General features: G+C 42.8%; 1 protein-coding gene and 1 non-coding gene across 3 annotated transcripts in view; both read right to left on the reverse strand.

Moving 5' to 3' along the window:
- Positions 1 to 20541, reverse strand: part of LOC126278581 (QRFP-like peptide receptor) — a 1030767-nt gene that overhangs the window by 93251 nt on the left and 916975 nt on the right. For both annotated transcript variants that reach the window (XM_049978791.1, XM_049978790.1), the window contains exon 5: positions 6052 to 6254. In XM_049978791.1, the coding sequence (XP_049834748.1) occupies positions 6052 to 6254 (203 nt within the window). The remainder of the gene's footprint in view (positions 1 to 6051; positions 6255 to 20541) is intronic.
- Positions 6334 to 6406, reverse strand: Trnaa-ugc (transfer RNA alanine (anticodon UGC)). Its single transcript has one exon. It is a non-coding gene; the product is annotated as a tRNA-Ala (tRNA).

The raw sequence follows: 20541 nt of genomic DNA on the forward strand, positions 1-20541 counted from the left end.
GAATTCCTGATATTCACGGTGGACTCGTGAAAATCCGCACTTCATCGCTGCCTCAGAGATGTGTTCCATCGCTCGTGTGCCGACTATATCACCACTTTCAAATTCACTTAAATCTTTATAACCTGCTATTGTAGCAGTAGTAACCGACCTAACAACTCTGATAGACACTTGTCTCATATAGGCGCTGCCGACTGCAGCACTGTATTTTGCTGTTTACATATTTCTGTATTTGAATATTCATGGCTTTCTTTGGCGCTTCAGTGTAATTCAACGACGCATTGAGCGCTATGCATTGCGTTCAAACCATACGAAAAGTAGAGCGCTTTCCTTTCAGCACTGAATAATGTGGCTTGTGCACTTTATCTTTTTTTTTTTTTGGAGAAGTGAGTAGTCGCTATACTATTCGCGAAGAAGAACGTAAATCTAATTTGACGAAAGCAGTGTTGTCAGCAAACTGCTTGCCTTCCGACAAGGCCACTGCTCTTCTCTAGCGGCGCCCGGTCACAGCCTTCATTTTCCCCTTCCGCCTCACCCCCACACATCTTCTCTACCTGCGTCCGGCTTCAGCCTTCATTTTAGCCTTCCTCCCCTCCCTTCTTCACACAACCCAACCGTTGCGCTCGGAGCTCTAGTCGGAGCGGAGCCGGAGCGGTCGCGCTCGCAGAACGTTGTTTTCCCAGGCCTTTTGCAGACGGTATACGGGTGGACAGAGATTGGATTATATCAGAAAAATACTCGAATACTACTCTGAGATGAAGAGGTCGACACAGGAAAGGATATTGCGTCGCTCCACATAATACTAGTATATTTAGCCTGAGTAATGTGAATTTACCGTCATCCGTGCCATACGAAGGGCATACACAAGCCAGTCGTTACATGACGTAGAAATTGCTGTCACTGGCAGATGTACAGGCAGGTGATCCTCAGAGACAGTGGCAACGTCGGGGTGACCTCGGACAACTGTGATATGATTTATCGGATGGAATGGCCTACAACTGAAACTGTTTGCTGATGAAGTTGTTGTGTCTGGAACAGTGTTGCCGAAGAGCATGGTTTCTCACTGTGCTATGTGACACGCTGGTGTTCTGTGGGAAGCGAATGAGAGCTCCGTGAAAAACTATTAATAACATGTCGTTCTATTTTCACATTCTGACCATGCTTATTATTTTTTTAAATTGTAATATACACTGAGATGACAAAGTCATAGTATAGCGATGTACACATAAACAGATGGTGGCAGTATCGCGTACACACGGTTTAAAGGGGCAGTGCATTGGCGGAGCTATCACTTCATGTGAGAAGGTCCTCGCTTGATCATTACTTCGCATCGGGTATTAACAGAATTTGGACACGGAGTGGTAGTTGGAGCTAGATGCACGGGAAATTCCATTTCCGAAATCGTTAGGAAATTCAATATTACAAGATCCTTAGTATCAAGGGTATGCCGAGAGTACCAAACTTCAGGCTTTACCTACACGCAGTGGCCGGTGGCCTTCACTTAACGACCGAGAGCAGAGGCGTTTGCGTAGATTTGTCACAGCTAAAAGACACGTAACGCTGCGTGAAAGAATCTCAGAAATCACTGTGGGACGTGCGACGAACGTTTCTGTTAAGAGAGTGCGGGGATATTTGGCGTTAATGGGCTGTGACAGCAGGCGACTGTCGCGAGTGCCTTTGCTGAAAAAACGACATCGCCTTGTAGTGTTCCTTAGGCGATTTTTACGGACAGTGCGTGTGCAATTAATATCAAGATAGAGAATAACATAAAGTAGACAATAACATAAAATAGAGAAGACTTAACAGGCATCTGTGAAAAACTATATTAGAAATATTTATGAAAACCTGTAACGTAAATACTCTGACGCGAAAAGGATTTCATCGCTGATGAATAATATCGTAGTGAAAAATATATGGAAATCAAATCTTTGTATCTTTGTGTAATTATATATACGATGCACAGAATAAATCTTTTTCTTCTGCTTCTTTTGTTCGTTAGAGATTGTGGGTAGTGCTTAACACTTTCAGATGTTCGTGTTGTTTTCTATCCTACACGATGTTAAGGTGTGTATGTAAAGTATTACTTAAATTATATGTATAAAAACTAGCTCATGTTATTATTTCAAGGTAATACAAGCACCTCATTTCAATGTTTCACTTGCAGAGAAAGATTAATTAGTATTTTTCACGAAACGACGCCCGAAGGCCTTTATCGCTGACGGGCAACAATTGGCCGCCATTACGCGGCAGATTCAATCAAATATTGAGTTATTTTGCAGATTTCATTCATAGCTGTGGCTACTATATCATTTTAAATCAGTATTTACTTTTAGTTTGAGGATTTCAGTAATTCGAATTTACAAGAGCTCAGATATTTTTAGCGATATTAGTTAAGGCAGATCAGTGAACTCTGGCCTGGACTTAATTTCGTGAAATTATTAACTTGTAGAGAGCCTGGCGCTCATCTAATATAAAATCAACCATTTATTTGGCCTCCTAGAAATTATTCAGCTTATATTGGCCCCGCATACGTAATTAAAATAATTAATGTTAAAGTCTCATCTTACATAGTTTAAAGTAAGGGATCAAAATAGCCTGCAGCACCTCTCTCGTGACCATATCTGTTGGACCCCAGGCGACTGGAAAACTGCGGCCTAGTCAGATGAGTCCCGATTTTAGTTGATGATATGGTTCGATTGTGGTGCAGACGCCACGAAGCCATGGACCCAAGTTGTCAACGAGGCACTGTAGAAGTTGGTGTGAGCTGTGTTTACATACAATGGACTGGGTCCTCTAGTTCACCTAAACCGATCATTGGCTGGAAATGGTTATGTTCGGCTGCTTGGAGACCATCTGCAGCCATTCATAGACTTTATGTACCCTAAAAAATGATGCAACTTTTATGTCTGAAATACGCCATGTTAGAACATTCTGGACAGTTCGAGCGAATTATTTGACCAGCCAGGTCGCCCGAAATGAATCCCATCGAACAAGTGGGTCAAACCGAGAAGGCAGTTCCCGAAAAAAATCCTGCACCGGCAACACTTTAGCAATTATGGGCGGCTCTAAAGGCAGCATGGGTTAGTATTCCTGCAGGGAATTTCCAACAACATGTTGAGTCCTGCCACGTGGAGTTTCACTCCGCCGGGCAAAAGGAGGTCCGACACGATATTAGGAGTTATCCCATGACATTTGTGACCTCAGCGTAATTTCTGTTACACGACGTAAGACTGAATTAATCGCTGAATAAAACAAGCATTTCTCATTTTTTAAAATGTTTCATCAGAGTACCAGGATTCTCAAACTGTTCCGTCAGAGGAAACGTTTGGGAACCCCTGCTGTAGAGTAAGTGCAGAGAGATTTGGGATGGCTTACACACAATTTCGATTTGATCCGATGAAGGCTGATTCCTTTAAATGTAAGTAATTCAGATGGGTAAGAGAAACTTTGCTTTAATGTTAGACTACGGTATTAAATCTATGTTAGTTGACTCGCTCACGTTGATTAAATATACACTAACTGATCAAACATATCCTTAAACGTACGCCTTTATGAAGTGCTTAACTCCAGTGACTACTTTCAGTGGGGTTACTGAATGCCTTAGCATAAATTAGTTTAAGTAGTGTGTAAGGCTACGGACCGATGGCCTCAGCAGTTTGGTCCCTTAGGAATTCACACACATTTGAACATATTTTGGATACGGAAACAGACTTGACGCAGAGGTAAATCAGGGGCTACTAACGCATTTATAAAAGCAATAACACTAGAAGACGAAAATGCTGACTGCTGTGGTATACTAAACAACAGCTGACACGTAAATATCACCTGCAGACACGCAACTTTTCCAATATTTTAGAATATTACTGTATTCATTGACGTAGGCATTCGGAAGAATTAATTTTTAGTATAAAAGGTACCAGATCACACTTGGAGGCTATTTCCCGCATGTAACCAACAATTTATACGGTGCTTGGTCTCACAAGCCACGAAGTTTATAATACTCGCCTTTTCGTCACATATTAAGTTATTTATTTATTCATCTACGAATCTCCAACCATTGAGATTGTGGATTATGTGTGTGTGTGTGTGTGAGAGAGAGAGAGTGTGTGTGTGTGCATCTGTGTGTGTGTGTGTGTGTGTGTGTGTGTGTGTGTGTGTGTGTGTGTGTGTGTGTGTGTGTGTGTTTGGGCGCACTCGCATACACACAGACATATTTCTATGGAAAGTTTAGAAGTAATTTAAGATTGTTGTTCTTGTAGTTACAAAAAATGTTGAAATGTGTGTGAAATCTTACGGGACTTAACTGCTTAGGTCATCAGACCCTAAGCTTACACACTACTTAACCTAAATCATCCTAAAGACAAATACAGACACCCATGCCCGAGGGAGGACTCGAACCTCCGCCGGGACCATCTGCATAGTCCATGATTGTACCACTTTAGACCGCTCGGTTAATCCCATGTGGCTTGTAGTTACAAAAGCTGTGGAACTGTTGTGTGCCATCCACTGTTTTGACTTTTTTTTGTCAGTAAAATAAAAACGCAACGAAATCGAATGGAGTACAGCAGCAATTACGACACAATAACTGCTCCAGACTGCTTGTGTTTCAAAATACCACTGGTGCAAGAGAAATGGCGTCACAAAGTACAACCGAGACGAACTTTTTGTAGCACGACAAAAGTTGCGTCACTTGAGTGACGCCACTGAAAATTGGATGCTCACACATGCCACTGCAGTATGCCATTAGCTGTGGCATCACTTAAGTTGCGTGTGCGACCCTGGCGCAAGGGTAAGAATCGGTACATCGTGACAGTACCGATCTCTGCACCATTACCACATTACAGGCCCCGTGAGACACTGCGTGCAGTCGACTGACACTGGTTCGCTAGACCTAGCTGTGGCGCCACTGAAGCTGCGTGTGCGAACTTGGCGCAAGGGTAAGATCGGTACATTGTGGCAGTACCGATATCTGCATCGTTACAACATTACAGGCCACGTGACACACTGCGTGCAGTCGACTGACACTGGTTCGCTAGACCTAGCTGTGGCGCCACTTTAGCTGCGTGTGCGAACTTGGCGCAGGGTAAGATCGGTACATTGTGGCAGTACCGATATCTGCATCGTTACAACATTACAGGCCACGTGACACACTGCGTGCAGTCGACTGACACTGGTTCGCTAGACCTAGCTGTGGCGTCACTTTAGTTGCGTGTGCGAACCTGGCGCAAGGGTAAGATCGGTACATCGTAGCAGTACCTGTATCTGCACCGTTACAACATTACAGGCCCCGTGAGACACTGCGTGCAGTCAACTGACACTGGTTCGCTGGACCTAGCTGTGGCGTCACTTCAGCTGCGTGTGTTAACCTGGCGCAAGGGTAAGATTCGGTACATCGTAGCAGTACCTATATCTGCACCATTACAACATTACAGGCCCCGTGAGACACTGCGTGCAGTCGACTGAAACTGGTTCGCTAGACCTAGCTGTGGCGTCACTTTAGTTGCGTGTGCGAACCTGGCGCAAGGTAAGATCGGTACATCGTGGCAGTACCGATATCTGCACCGTTACAACATAACAGGCCCCGTGAGACACTGCGTGCAGTCGACTGACACTGGTTCGCTAGACCTAGCTGTGGCGTCACTTTAGCTGCGTGTGCGAACCTGGCGCAAGGGTAAGATCGGTACATCGTGGCAGTACCGATCTCTGCACCATTACCACATTACAGGCCCCGTGAGACACTGCATGCAGTCGACTGACACCGGTTCGCTAGAGCTAGCTGTGGCGTCACTTTAGTTGCGTGTGCGAACCTGGCGCAAGGTAAGATCGGTACATCGTGGCAGTACCGATATCTGCACCGTTACAACCTTACAGACTCCGTGAGACACTGCGTGCAGGCGACTGACACTGTTTCGCTAGACCTAGCACATGCGACTGGCCAATGAACGAAACCGGTGCCTTTGCGTTGTCCAGTGTTGAAGTCTGATAAAGTGCGAAAATACAAGGCAGAAGTACTCCTGGTGAGCGGCAATGATGCGAGAAGCGAGATATACTCACGAGCCGGCAGTCATGCCGTGGCGCGTCTTGGTGACGCGCCACACCTCCCAGCAGACGGCGCTGTAGGTGGCCGTCATGATGCAGGTGGGGATGACCAGGATGAGCAACAGCATGTACACCTCGTGCAGCCGCCACCACAGCGGGATCTCCCAGTCGCGGATGCACCAGTACGCCCGGACGTGCGTTCCCACCTCCTTGTGACCCTGGAACAAACACTCGTTTAGTGACCACATCTCAGTATCGACGATAATGATCGAAGCGGACGAAATGAATCAAAATTTGCACTGCGGCCAGGACTCGAACCCGGGTCGTCTTGCTTGCAAGGCACAAATGATAACCACTACACTACCGCAGTAGGATGGTCAATACTGCTGCACGGACATTTAAGTACTGGCTGGCGCACAAAATGTGTTACCATTTTGTTTTTGAATATAAACTTTATTGTCAATACAATCTGAATGGAACATATACTACAGTGAGGAGCCGTCCGTGGAGATTTGTTCTAACTCAGCACATGCTCAAGATGTCCACCATTTCGTTTCCTAACTTCCTTCAAACGAACACTGAAGCTAGTGGCTACCCTACGGCACAGGTCTTCCGTAATTTCACTGCAAGGTTGAAGAATTAAGTCTTCTGAGCTCCATTAAATCACGTGGACGTTTAGGGAAAATGTTCTCCTTTAGGTACCCCTAAAGAAAAAAGTCGCATGGATTGAGGTCTGGACTACTGCGGGGCCAATTTTGTCCGTCTGTAATGTCTCTTGCAGCGGTCTCTCCGCGATATTTTCAGAAATTTTTATAAATTATATAACTCAGTACATCTCGAAATATCTCTTCTTATCTTACCGATTTCTAAACTTTAATATACGATAATTATTAATGCAAAGTAGTTTCAAGCCCTATTATTTCTTGGAGCGCCCATTTACTCCATAGAATAGCTTCTCTGCTACCTATGTTTTCTCTTATGAAAAGAACGAAGGAGTTCTTGCGAATTAGCCGTAAAAGAAGGAGGATGTATATGCATGTATTGTTGAGCTAGTCGCCATCTTGATGAGATTCTGTATGAGAGGGAATTTAATACATGAACTAAACTAAAGTAAGTGTGTTCGCGTATTATTTAACTGATTATTATTGAAAGTGTCTGCTTACTAAGCTGTGTTGCACGGGATCCGTGGGGAACGTCTGATTTACACTGGACGAACCTGCCGTTTTGTATGCTCAAGATATCCATTTACTTCAAATAAATAGGCTAACATGGTCTTACCAGTAGATCTCCGGTCTTCTCCATGTGATGACCGAAAGTTAATAATTATTACAAATGTTTTCAGGAGATCGACTGACAATTTTCGTCGCACCGAGACTTCGAAATTGCTTCACTGCCTTATGGAATTTAAGTTAAGCTCAATTTAATCAGGATAGAACAGTACTGAACTGTGTGAATGTGATAAGCCTGCTTTGTGAATGAAAATTCCCTTAACATACGCATGTTTTTACTATCCTGATCAGTGAAGCTAAATCAGGCCGGTGTGAGAGAGGTTTTCAAATTTTTTGAATACCACAAAAAAAAAATTAAACGTCATTGAAGCGACCTGGAAACCTGAGTGAAATGATCCGAGTGTCGAAATGCTCGTGTAAAAACTCCAACACAGTGTTTGCAGTATGTGGCCTCGCTCCATCTTGCATGAACCACTGCGTGTTGAAGGGCAAGGCAGTAGCAAGAAGCTGTGGAATGACGCTATTGCGAAGCTTGCTCAAATAACGTTCTCTGTTCACAGTTTCTTCAAATAAAAAGGGTCCAATAAGTCCATGACTGGAAATTGCTGCCCACGCTGCAATCCTCGGAGCATAATGTTGTTGATCATGAAGCACTTGTGGGTTTTCAGTGGCCCAAAAGCGTACATTTTGTTTCTTAACCACACCGTCAAAATGAAAATGCGCCTCGCCTGAAAAACAAACGTTGTTAAGAGTTTCTTCCCTATCCTCCGCACACTGAGCAAACAGTAGTCTCTGCTGCTTGTGTTATTCAGTGAGCTTCTATGAACAGGTCATCTTGTATGGGTACATATGGAGGTCACTTTTAAGAATGCGTTGAACGGAGTGTCTGGATATTCCCAGTTGCACTGCTGCCTTTCTACACGATTTCCCGGGACTTCTCTGTACAGCAACTCGTACCGCTTCAATATTCTCCGGCGAACAAACAGGCTTAGGCAGAGGTTGCTTCGCTTCCAATACTGTTCCTTCCAGTACAAATTTATCATATAACCTGTGGATGGTCTTACAAGGGACCCATCGTGTGTTAAACTATTGTCGAAAACGCCTCTGAGTCACAACAAGGCTTTTTGTTTCATGAAAAAGTAACACAATGGCCGGTCGTTGCTGTTTCGTCAGTCTTCCATTGTCAGCCATTGCTGCTTACTAGTCTCCTAGCGACAGTATCGTGAATTACACGTCATTTCATTTCGTAACTCATTTGTTTTTCCAAGTTCTGCTGGTACTGCTGTAGAGATCCCAGCGGGATATCTAATGAGCGTCGTAAATTGTGAAAGAAACAATTGGTAACACATTTCGTGCGCCACCATGTATAAGATGTATAAGATCACCAATGGTACAAGGACGTCCCATTACGTCCAATACCGGGGTGCTGGCCAATATCGGAGACCCCTGGCAGTAGTGACAATGTTTAAGGGAAAAATGAAATGAAGTTTGTGTTGGGGAGGGCATTGAGCTTAGGAAGCTTGTGCAGCAATGATGACTAGCATTTCTAAGTAGCAAAGAAGAAGATCCGGCTTCGAGTACCAGTCGCAGCACAAATTTTAATTAATTTCATTTGCTTCGATCATTATCGCAGATGGTAGAAAGAGACTTAAATGTCTCAAGGAAACATTTAATTATAACATCTCAGTATGTTAATCTCCTCATCGTTGCTGACGATAGTTTCCCGGAAGCACTTAGTTGCAATTGATTATGTGAACGATTACAAAGGAAGAAAGATTAGAGTTTGCAAATTAATAACCGAGTTATTTTAGCCAATACTTTAAAGTTTTTGGGTGTGTGGCTAGACATTTGACTAATATGTTCAGTGAACCCAGAGAATTAACAACCTGAAAGTTATGAATTGCACAGAATAGGAAGTCAACCTTAGGACTGTCTTACGTAACTAGGAGCAAGATGGAGTATAGTACTAGTATGGTGAAATACTGGAACATCCAACGGCACAATGTTGACGTCAGCAAGCAAACGATATCTCTACAGAAATTCACTATGATGCATATGATGATCAGATATCTAAAACACACGTAAGTCCAAGTGAACTCAGAGCTTCTACACTGTCAAAACTGGATCGTTACTGGAATGACTGGTACAAATTGTACACGGATTGTTCCGAAATGTATGTCTTTGCGGGGATCAAAACAGGGTGTGGACAACCTTTGTGCATTGAAGCTTCGATATTGTCCGCGGAGTGGCACGCCATTCATCAAGCTAGATTTTACATAATCGACTTACAATTCAGCACCGTCCTAGTATGTACTGACTCGATGAGTGCCCTACAGTCTAACGAGGACAGCCGAAGAAAAAGCTATTAATCCTTTGGTACGCGATATACTGTGAAGTCTCGATCGAGCAAAGGAGTTGAGTTAAAGGATTCGTCTTCTATTGTCACAGGGACATTCTGAAATCAGAGACAACGAACATGCAGATCCACGGGCGAAAGTGGCATCTTTTTCCCAGCGACGTACCCCTACCACGCAACTAGTTTCGTAGTAGACCCGCCAGACAAGGAAAACCGGAATAGACAAAGTCGTGGACAAAGAGCGTAACATCAGAGGCACATAGTAATGGGCGATTCAACAACAGATTCAAGGCCACATTCGATTTTCCAGCTCGACGTTTACGAGAAGAGAAACAGTCACTCCTAAACATACCAAAAGCAGGTCATATGAATACCAATAAAAACGGACGTTTGATAAAATTCATTCCTCCTCCAAGCTGTGATTACAACCTCATTGATGAGGACACTGTGCATATTTTCATTGGTGATAAATACGATCATCCAGATACAATTACACTACAAAAGACTTTAGAAAACAAGGACTATTTTTCTCTTAGGATAGCTCTTAGTTCCATTAGTAGGCCTGCTGACAAATATATTTGTTATTTATTCGTCTTTGTAGAATGGAACTTTAAAATTTGAGGATATATTTAATGTTTCATTTCGTATGTGTGTAATTGGCTTGTATGATAAAATTTTGTGGCTTTTATAGTAATGGTGCATCAGACAAATGTATTTTGTTGACTTCTTATCTCGTTTAATTATGTTTTATATTTTCTAATAGAATCATACCAATGTTCTGTTTCTATCATTATGCGCAATAATTGTATCTGCTGAAATGAGATCTGACTGAAAACAAAATAAAACAAAAAAATTAGAGTTTAACGTCCCATCGACAACTAAGAAATAAGAGACAGAATGCAAGCTAGGATTATGGAAAGATGGGGAAGGAAATCGCCGGTGATCTTTCAAAAGAACTGTACCTGCATTTGCCTGGTTGCAGGTTTTGGGCGAGGTGCTGATTCGGTGTGAGCTCGTGATGAAGTACTGACTCGAAGCACGTTTACAATGGATCGTGTTCATTGGCGACACATGGAAACCGACTTTTAATGATGAGCAGCCAGGATGACAAATAATTGGGCTTAGTTCAGTCCAAGATTAAATTTAATGGTATGCCGTTTCTGTTAAGTAAAATTATTCGGATAAAGCCGTACTGTGTGTGTAGTACCTTACAAAATACAAGTTTCGTGGTAACACTTGTTGTTGTTTCTGAGATGTGTGGTGGTGGTGGTTAGTGTTTAACGTCCCGTCGACAACGAGGTCATTAGAGACGGAGCGCAAGCTCAGGTTAGGGAAGGATTGGGAAGGAAATCGGCCGTGTCCTTTCAAAGGAACCATCCCGGCATTTGCCTGAAACGACTTAGGGAAATCACGGGAAACCTAAATCAGGATGGCTGGAGACGGAATTGAACCGTCTTACTCCCGAAGGCGAGTTTCTGAGATGGGGCGGTTCAGTCAGCTAGAATAACATTTCCGGCTCGTGGAGACCGATCTGAATTAACATTTCCAGTGCTTACTGTGAACAGTTCACTGATAGTAGTTCTCACGAAAATCGACAGAACACCAACATCGACTACAATAGTTCGGGTATAAATGCCGACGTCGCAAAAAGAAGATGTAAAGATAGAGAAAGCGTATGAGGATACTGAACGAATAATGCAGTACGTAAAGGAGATGAAAATCTGATTGTCATGGGAGACTGGAATGCCATTGTAGTGAAAGAAGTAGATGAATGAGTTGCAAGAGAATATGGACTTAGTAATAGCAATGAGAGAGGAGAAAGTCTAATTGAGTTCTATAATAAATTTCAGGTAGTAATAGCCAATACTCTGTTCAAGAATCACAAAAAGAGGACGTATACTTGGAAAAGGCCAGAAGATACGCGAAGATTCCAGTTTGGTTGTATCATAGTCAGGCACAGATTCCGAAAACACGTACCCAGGGCCAAATTTAGATTCAGATGGCAGTTTATTATTGATGAAGAGTAGGCTGAAGTTTAAGAGGGTAGTCGGAAGAACCAATGCGCTAAGAAGTCGTACATGGCATTACTAAAGAATGAAGAGACGCCCTTGAAGTTCGCTAAAGCTATAGCTACTGCGATAAGGAATAGCTCCGTAGGCATTCAGTTGAAGAGGAATGGACATCTCTAAAAAGGGAAATCATGCAAATTAGAAGGAAAACCATGAGTAACAGAAGAAACACTTTAGTCGATCGATAAAAGAATGACCTACAAAAACTTTCAGGGAAATTCAGGCACACAGAAATACAAATCACTTACGAATTAAATAATTAGGAAGTGCAAGAAAGCTAAGGAGAAATGACAACAGGGCAGATGCGAAGAAAAGAAAAAGATTGTCCAAAGGGCTGACTCATCATACACAAAAGTGAAAACAATCTTCAGTGAAATTAAAAGCAAGGGTAGTAACATTAACAGTGGAATGGGGATTCCACTGTTAAACCTAGAGGAGATATAGGACAGGTGGAAAGAGAACAATGAAGACCTCTATAAGGAAGAGGACTTGTCGATGACGTTTTTCAAGAAGAAACAGGAGTCGACAGCGAAGAGGAAGGAGATCGAGCATTAAAATCAGAATTTCAAAGAGCTATGAACGATAAGATCAAATAAGGGAGAAGGGATAGACTGCATTTCAACGGAATTTCTAAAATGATTGGGGAAAGGGGCAGCTAAACGATTATTCACAATGGTGTGTAGAATGCAGGAGACGGCGACATACCAACAGACTTTCGGAATAACATCATTCTCACAATTGCGAAGATTGAAAGAGCCGATAAATGTGAGAATAATGGCAGAAATAGATTACAGCTCATGCATCCAAATTGTTGACAAGAATGATATACAGAAGAATAGAAAAGAAAATTGAGGTTCTGTTGGATGACGATGAGTTTGGCTATACGAAAGGTAAAGGCACCAGAGGTACAGTTCAGACGTTGCGATTGATAATGGTAGTGAGACTGAAGAAAAATCAAGACACTTTCGTTAAATTTGTCAAACTGGAAACAGCATTAGAGACTTTAAAATGATGTAAAATGTTTGAAATACTGACGAAAATAAAAGTAAGTTACAGGGAAAGATGGGTGATCGTTCCAGAGCAGAGGCAAGGTTTGAACGACGAACCGGAGCTGGCACCCGGCCAAGTTGTGCAAACGATTAATTACTTTTGAAAAAATTTCAGTCGATCTGAAATTAATGCTTAGCTAATGACACCATTTGTTTAAGTACCGTTTGGATTTTATGTGCAAAATCATGCAAGAAACACGTTTCTGGGAGGTTTTTGAAGAGCACCGCATCCATACTTTAAACTTGTACGAATCGGTTCACATTTTGCACGAAGATAATTAAATGGATAAAGTGAAATTGAAAATTGTTTTATCCAATAATCTTTATCCATTGTCAAGATACAATGATTTAAAGTCAAGCTAATGTAGCAGGTAAAATTCGTTCTTACGTATATTGAACGCGCAGAAACGGTTTGAGACGAATCGAATAAATAAAAAAAGTGCATTATTAAGATAAAATTGAAAACCCAAAAATCTACCTTTCTTGGTATTTTAGGTGCAAGAGGCACGTTTTTTTTGCCAATTCTTTTACGTCCACCATTTCTGTGTTTCAAACTTGAGTGGATTGGTTCAAATTTTGTAAGAATGTAGACAAATACATATAATTAATGGTGGTCCAGTTGTTTTGTGAAAGTTTAATCTGTTGCCACCATGAAAGCAACATGGCTCGATTGACAATAAAAAACGATTATTTATACCGGATCAGTCGTCACTCGAGTCAAAAAATGTTCAAATGTGTGTGAAGTCTTATGCGACTTAACTGCTAAGGTCAGCAGTCTCTAAGCTTACACACTACTTAACCTAAATTATCCTAAGGACAAACACACACACCCATGCCTGAGGGAGGACTTGAACCTCTTCCGGGACGACCTGAGTCAACAAAGATCTATATCGATTGCCAAGCTACGTCGGTCTAATGTCAAAGAAATAGTGCAGTAACCAGAATAAAAAATCCTTCTATCATAGCATAAAAAGGCATGTTTATCCTCGGCTGAGTTACGGACATAAAAGAAGAGAATTAGCTTTTCCACTTATCTGGCAGCTTCAAAGATATTTAAATAAAAAAACCCTACTTCCCCAGCAGAGTGAGCTCTCTTAGATGCAAGAAGTTGGCACATTCATCTGGAAATTTATAGGCAAAAATTTCTGGGTGTGGATTAGTTCCTGGGGAGATGATAGAACAGTTCTTATTTCTGGTTGGTGGGGTTGATTTTTTTCCTCAAGGTACCATTTCTCCTCAGACCCACCACCTGTTAGATGTGTGTTGAGGGATGTAAGAACAAATAGACACAAATGTATGTGCTTCTAGAGAGTGGGGGGCTCCTCAAGAGTATCCAAGAATGGAGGTACTTCTATGATAGGAACTATCCCGTAATTGAGATGTATGTGTCCTAAATTTTCAAGACATATTGCGTCATATTGCGTGACACTACAAATGCCATATTTGATGATATCATGGCATATGTCATTTGCTACGATATTAAGTTTTATTTTGCTTTGCTTGAAACGATGTATTGTGTGTGCTGTCGTAAGCTGTCGCCAGCGCACTGGTTTGCAAAGAGGTGGCAAGAAGATGGATAATAGGCGCTGAAGCAAGGGCACCTATGAGGGGAGAGGCCAAAGACAGACTCGCAAGCAACGCGCCACAATGTTATCTCGACTGCCAGTATTTAGATCACCGCTGCAAACTCGAAGGTCCAGTCAGAATCACAATCACACACTGGCAGTCCCAGTCAGTTACAGACAATCAGCCCAGTCGCAGTCAGCTGCAGTCGCTGACGCAGTCAGCTCAACTACTAGCTCAGGTACTAGCTCAGGTACTATTCTTGTTGGCGTCTGTCAGTTCACATCACTGGCTATGATAGTGTAGTGTTTATAGTGCAACTTGTACGTCTCCAGCAATGAGGCTAAAGTGGACTGTTAAGGAAGAACTTCTACCACAACAGCTCGTGGTCTTGCGGTAGCGTTCTCGCTTCCCCCGCATGGGGTTCCGGGTTCGATTCCTGGCGGGGTCAGAGATTCTTCCTACCTCGAGATGACTGGGTGTTGTGTCGTCTTCATCATAATCATTTATCCCCATTACGGTCAGCGGAAGGCAATGGATAAAACACCTCCGCCAGGACCTTGCCTAGTACGGCGGTGCGAGTCTCCTGCATTATCCCCTACACTCCTCGGAGTGTGGGACCTCATCATCATCATCATCATCTACCTCAACAACTAGCTTAATGATGAGTAGCTTCTTGTTCTTGTTAGTAAAGAACCCTGTCAATACATGTGTTTTGTTGTGTTGTAGAAAGAGGATACAGGCCACCAAACAACATTCTCTCCCTGGCTCCCCCTGGTAAAAGGCTCTACGGTGTCAACGACGACACAAAAGTGGCGCTAACACATTTTTTTTTTATGTTTCAGAATCAACAAATGGCTACCTTGCTGACGACAGTACAACAACTATTGCCTGCACAAACTGCGGCGGCCGCACAACAGACCAGCAAATAGGCCCAACGAGTGCCGCCCTGACTCAGTTCCAAGCGCTCTGTGAAGTTCATCGAGTTCAAAGTACTGTAAGGCTTACAACACTTTCTTGAGATTGCTGGGTCCCCAGTGTTCAGTTAACGCAAAAAGTATTCCCAATCAGGTCTCCTTTCGAACTCAGCTATGGACAAGTAATCGCTGCATTAACCAAGTATTACGACCAGGAAGTCCAAGTAGTTGCAGCCAGACATCAGTTCTTTTGTCTGCAGGAAAAGCTGAAACAGTCAGTGGTACACAGAATTAACGGCCACCACTCGTGCCGGCCGTTGTGGTCTAGCGGTTCTCGGAGCTTCAGTCTGGAACCACGCGGCTGCTACAGTCGCAGGTTCGAATCCTGCCTCGGGAATGGATGTGTGTGATGTCCTTAGGCTAGTTAGGTTTAGGTAGTTCTAAGTCTAGGGGACTGATGACCTCAGATGTTAAGTCCCATAGTACTTAGAGCCATTTGAACCATTTTTTCATGACTAGAAAGTGTAAATTTATGTGTAGTTGTGGCAACTTTTGCGTTGCTTTAATGACTAGGGATGCAATAACATTCAATGTCCCAGACAGCAAAATACGGGAACAGATCCTGAAGAAATCTGATAAATCACTTCCCCGAGTATTGCAAATCTTAGGGCAGTATGATTCGGGTGCCATAGCAGGCGTTAAATTTGATTAGGTCCTTATTTGTTGGGTCGAATCTCCTCTTGTTCGCGACCGCCCCAATCAGCCAAAACATCGAGCGCGTACAAAGCTGTGCGGACCGCCACGTAGACATGGACTGGATTGGATTGGATTGTTTGGGGGAAAAGACCATACAGCGAGGTCATCGGTCTCATCGGATTAGGGAAGGTGGCAGTGCCCTTTCAAAGAAATCATCCCAGCATTTGCCTGGAGCGATTTAGGGAAACCACGGAAAACCTAAATTGGGATGGCCGGACGCGGGATTAAACCGTCGTCCTGCCGAATGCGAGTCCAGTGTGCTAGCCACTGCGCCACCTCGCTCGGTACGTAGACATGTAAACAGACCTGTGCGCTTAGTGAGGTCTTGCCCTAAATGTTTTGTTCGCCATTAAAGACAGGACTGCCAGTCAAGTATCGGAACGTGTTACACGTGTGGGGAAAAACAAGGTCACGTCCAAGCAGTTCGTCTGCAACGCCACAAAAGCGCCGATTCTGCGCGCTCCCAGGGAAAAAAAAAAAAAAGCTCGTGCACATGCAATGAACGCTGTGTTTTCAAGACTTACAACAGGTTCTGACAAAATTAAGATTAAGATTATGTCTCATTCTCGACCAAGTACTGTGCAACGACATTTGTCTTATTACGTTTTGCTGGCCGATGTGTGAACTTTCAGTTAGGCACATTTGCCTCAGTAACTTTGCTTAATTGTGCTACGTACAAACAGTTAGGCTCACCGCGCGCTTCTAAATCTAGTAGGCACCTAACTGCTTACAACAGACAGGAAATTCCACTGCTTGGACAGTGTAGTTTCCCTGCCACTTACAAATCTCGCACTAGGACAGTGAATTTTACGGTGTAGAAATCAAGAGACAGTAAGATGCCTTTAGTTTGTTTGGCCTTAGCATCCGCGACAGTGTACTACCAGTCTCAACATTTCACCAAATGACAGTGCCGCTAGCTTGCTTCAAGAATTTCCTGAACTATTTCAGAAGGAATGGGAAAAGCTGATACTTCGTAGCGCAAGTTACGTTGAAAGACAATGCACGGCCTAAGTTTTTCAGGGCCCTCCCAGTTCCAATTGCTTCAAGAGACAAAGTACACAGTGAATTGAAACAAGATAGTGGTGTAATTGCTCCCATTCAAGCTAGTCAATGGGCAAGTCCTCTCATTTTGTTGCCTAACCCTTCTGGTCGCATTCACATTTGTGCTAACTTCAAATCTACAGTCAACGCACAGACAATAATCGATACTTATCCCTTACCTCGCTCTGAGGAACTTATGGTCAGGTTTGGTGCAGGACGGCATTTTTCTAAGATAGATTTGCATGACGCCTATTTGCAACTTCAAATGGATAAAGAATCACAGAAAGTGTTTGTTGTAAATCCACACTTAGGTCTGTTCAAGTATTTGCGTTTGGCTTTGGCAGTGCTTTCGCACCTGCCATTCTTCAACGTTACTTGGAACAGCTGACTGCAAAAGTGCCATTTTGATCAAACTATCTTATCGATATTGTTGTCTCAGGTCGTACACCAGAGAAACACATCACCAATTTGCGTATTCTTTGTCGAATGCTGTCAGAAGCAGGACTCAGGTGTTGCCTCGAAAAGTGTGAATTTTTACAAACTGAACTGCAGTACTTAGGTCATGTAATAAACATTCAGTGTGTGTACCCTGTCCAATCTCATTTGCTTGCAATCCGTGACCTGCCAGTTCCGCGCAATGTGTCTGTGAACTCTAGTCAGTACTAGGCAAGATGACGTTCTACATTCAGTTCATACGGAATGCCATTAAGATCGCGCCTCCATTTCACTGCTTGCGTCGCAAAAATGTACCTTTTGTGTGGACTAAAGATTGTCAAGAACCTTCACAGAACAGCCAGCAGTACGAGGAGTCTGATTTTGGTCGCCGAGCGACGATCTACCAGGGCCAGAGACCGGTAGTCCATTGTGGCTGTGGCTGCCGTGGTGGACGGCAACAACAAGAAGGAAGGGGGTGTTGGTTGGAGACGTGATACAGCGAGACTGGGCGCAGTTTGCTTCAGGGCTGTCTTGCTGGCTTTTACCGGAGCAGGATCTGAAGACAGCGGAACAGCCTGCGTGAGCGTGTTACTAGACAGGGCTATTCTCCTGTGTTGGAGGTCTGCAGATGTTATTAAGTGGTGCGCGTCGCTGTGTGTGCTGAGTGAATTTAGCCTCACAAGCACACATTATAAAACCAGTACTTGCATTCTAACTGGGCTTCATGTTTTCGATTCCCTTAGTTTTTCAGATGCATATTCTTTGGTCCACTGGATCTGATGTCACTTGATTTTTCGTTATGTTCTATGCAACCAACCAGCTCTTTATTTAACTGTCACGTTGCAAGTGATGGTTATTTGGACTGTACTTTTATTACAAAAATTCTCTTAAGGATTTGAAGTAGAATTATCTCCTAGCGTTATGGTTTTCTGTTTTTAAGACATATGTATTTTAAATAAATTTTTTATTACGAGGCAGCACTGATACTCCATGTGTTTTCATTTTAGTAGAATTTCATACTGTTACGTAAGGATTTTGGTATCGAGTAAATTCTTCTTGTTGAGTAGCCACAAAGCTGATTTGTTTGCCCATACTGTAACAGTTTTGGTCCAGAAAAAATTGATTGCCTTTTGAATTTCTAAATTGTGCTATTTTCATGAGAAAATAAATATTCAGTGATTGTTTGAATAAGGTAAAAATTATTCTAGGAAGGAGCAAGAACCACCCATCTCAACCCAGCCCTACCACTCCCACCAACGGCATCGTTCCTTTGGAAATTTACAAGAAGAACTATACGCCTTTGAGTAGTGTGATATTTCTGGCTTAGTCAGCCATCATATTAGGCTCCAAGAAGCTGTTGGAGAGCAGTGGAGATGCAAGAAGTATATAGGTGACGAAATGTGGTGTGAGGTACCTGTGACAGATGTTAGATTCGGTACCATTCCCGTGAGAAAGACAGCCTGCATAATGCTACTGCTCTGTGATTGGCTGCTGTGTTCGGAGCAAGGGCGCCAAAACGTTAAAGTATAGTCACTATTATTAGTTAAACTACTCATTGGAATGACTTCACTTTTCAATAGAAATATCTCTCAACAGCCGACTATCAATCAGTCATTTTAGAATTATTAAAAACAATTTAAATCAAAAACAAAAGACTGACGAAATTGCAGACGAAGCACTTCGGAAGCGTTCGGGTCACGGCTTTTCTGGAATGGCGCGCGAAGTGTTTCGGGCTTTTCGTCGCTCTGGATTGGGCAGTCGAGAAGAACAGACATGTTGTCTGTCGTAGGATGTGTTTCCAATTTTTATTTAAGTTCCTGTTCGTCACTCTGGATTAGGCAGTCGAGATGTACAGTCATGTTGTCTGTGGCAGGATGTGTTTGCCAGTATTCAGTATTAAAAGATTCACTCCGGCAGTCATGAGGCACAGACACGTGCCACAAATAGTGTAAAGATACATTTTCGTAAACATTGTGTTTGATCATGTACTTTGCTGTATCAGAAGGTGTTGTATTAAGATCATGTAGTCTTCTCGTGTGGCTATATTAAAATACGCGAGTGGCTTCCCAAAGAAGTGATACATTATTTCAGAACAGAACCTCTCTAAAAGTATGTTTCAGCCTCAAGATACAGAATCTACGACGTGCGCGCTGTATTCTGCACTGGGGACATCAACTTGAATACAGCAAGTTAGTGAACTATCACAGAACCTTCGTATTCCATACAGTGCAGTGGAAACAACTATGCACCTCGCGTGTACTGCATGCACACAACAAATGTGCTCAGTGACACGTCATCAGCAGTAATGCAGAGGAGGTGAAGGAGGATGATCGTTACTAACACCAACAATCAATTCATTCTTCCTTTGTTGCCGTAGTAGGTAGTCATATTTCCATGATTAAACCAACGTGAATTTACATATGAGAAATAACCAGAAGAGTACTTGAGTAGTTCACCTCCCTAGCCGAGTGCTCGCTATGGCGGACTGCCATGGAGGAGCAACAGGTGCAATATCGGCGACCGCCATAGATTTTCCCTTGGTGGAAGTATTACTACCAGGTGTACTGTTAGGGAAACCACAATGCAAGCGGATTTTCGTTCTTTTTTTTATTTAGGGTACGTAAAGCTGAGTAGTCAAATATTAATCATCAAAGCAGTGCCAAGAAACTCTCAAATATTCTCGAGAAAATCGGCTTTGAAGTTTTCCGCGTGCTTTTAATATAGGAAAATCGTCATTCCCCAGGGCAGCATGGCTTTGTGGTAGATCATTTGTCTGCCATATTGGTGGCCTGGGTTCGCTTCATGGCAGAAGTATATTTTTAAACAAACGTCAAAATTCCTATGAGCGTTTCCATGAAGCGTAAAACACGTAAAAAAATTAATTTGTAAATTCATTTACTTTAACAATCTTTTACACAAGACCGGCAACTAAGAATTTGTATTTGCGATGAAAACTGGATGTTTGTCTGCAACATGTCATCAGAAATAAGACGTGGATCAACATAAATAACAATCAGTTGCCGCATTTGTGTAAGATCGTCACTTAAAACCGGTTGACCAACTTGGTTGATTTTTTTGTGTTCATTTTAT

This window comes from Schistocerca gregaria, chromosome 6 (assembly GCF_023897955.1).
Source record: "Schistocerca gregaria isolate iqSchGreg1 chromosome 6, iqSchGreg1.2, whole genome shotgun sequence".
Lineage (NCBI taxonomy): Eukaryota > Metazoa > Arthropoda > Insecta > Orthoptera > Acrididae > Schistocerca > Schistocerca gregaria.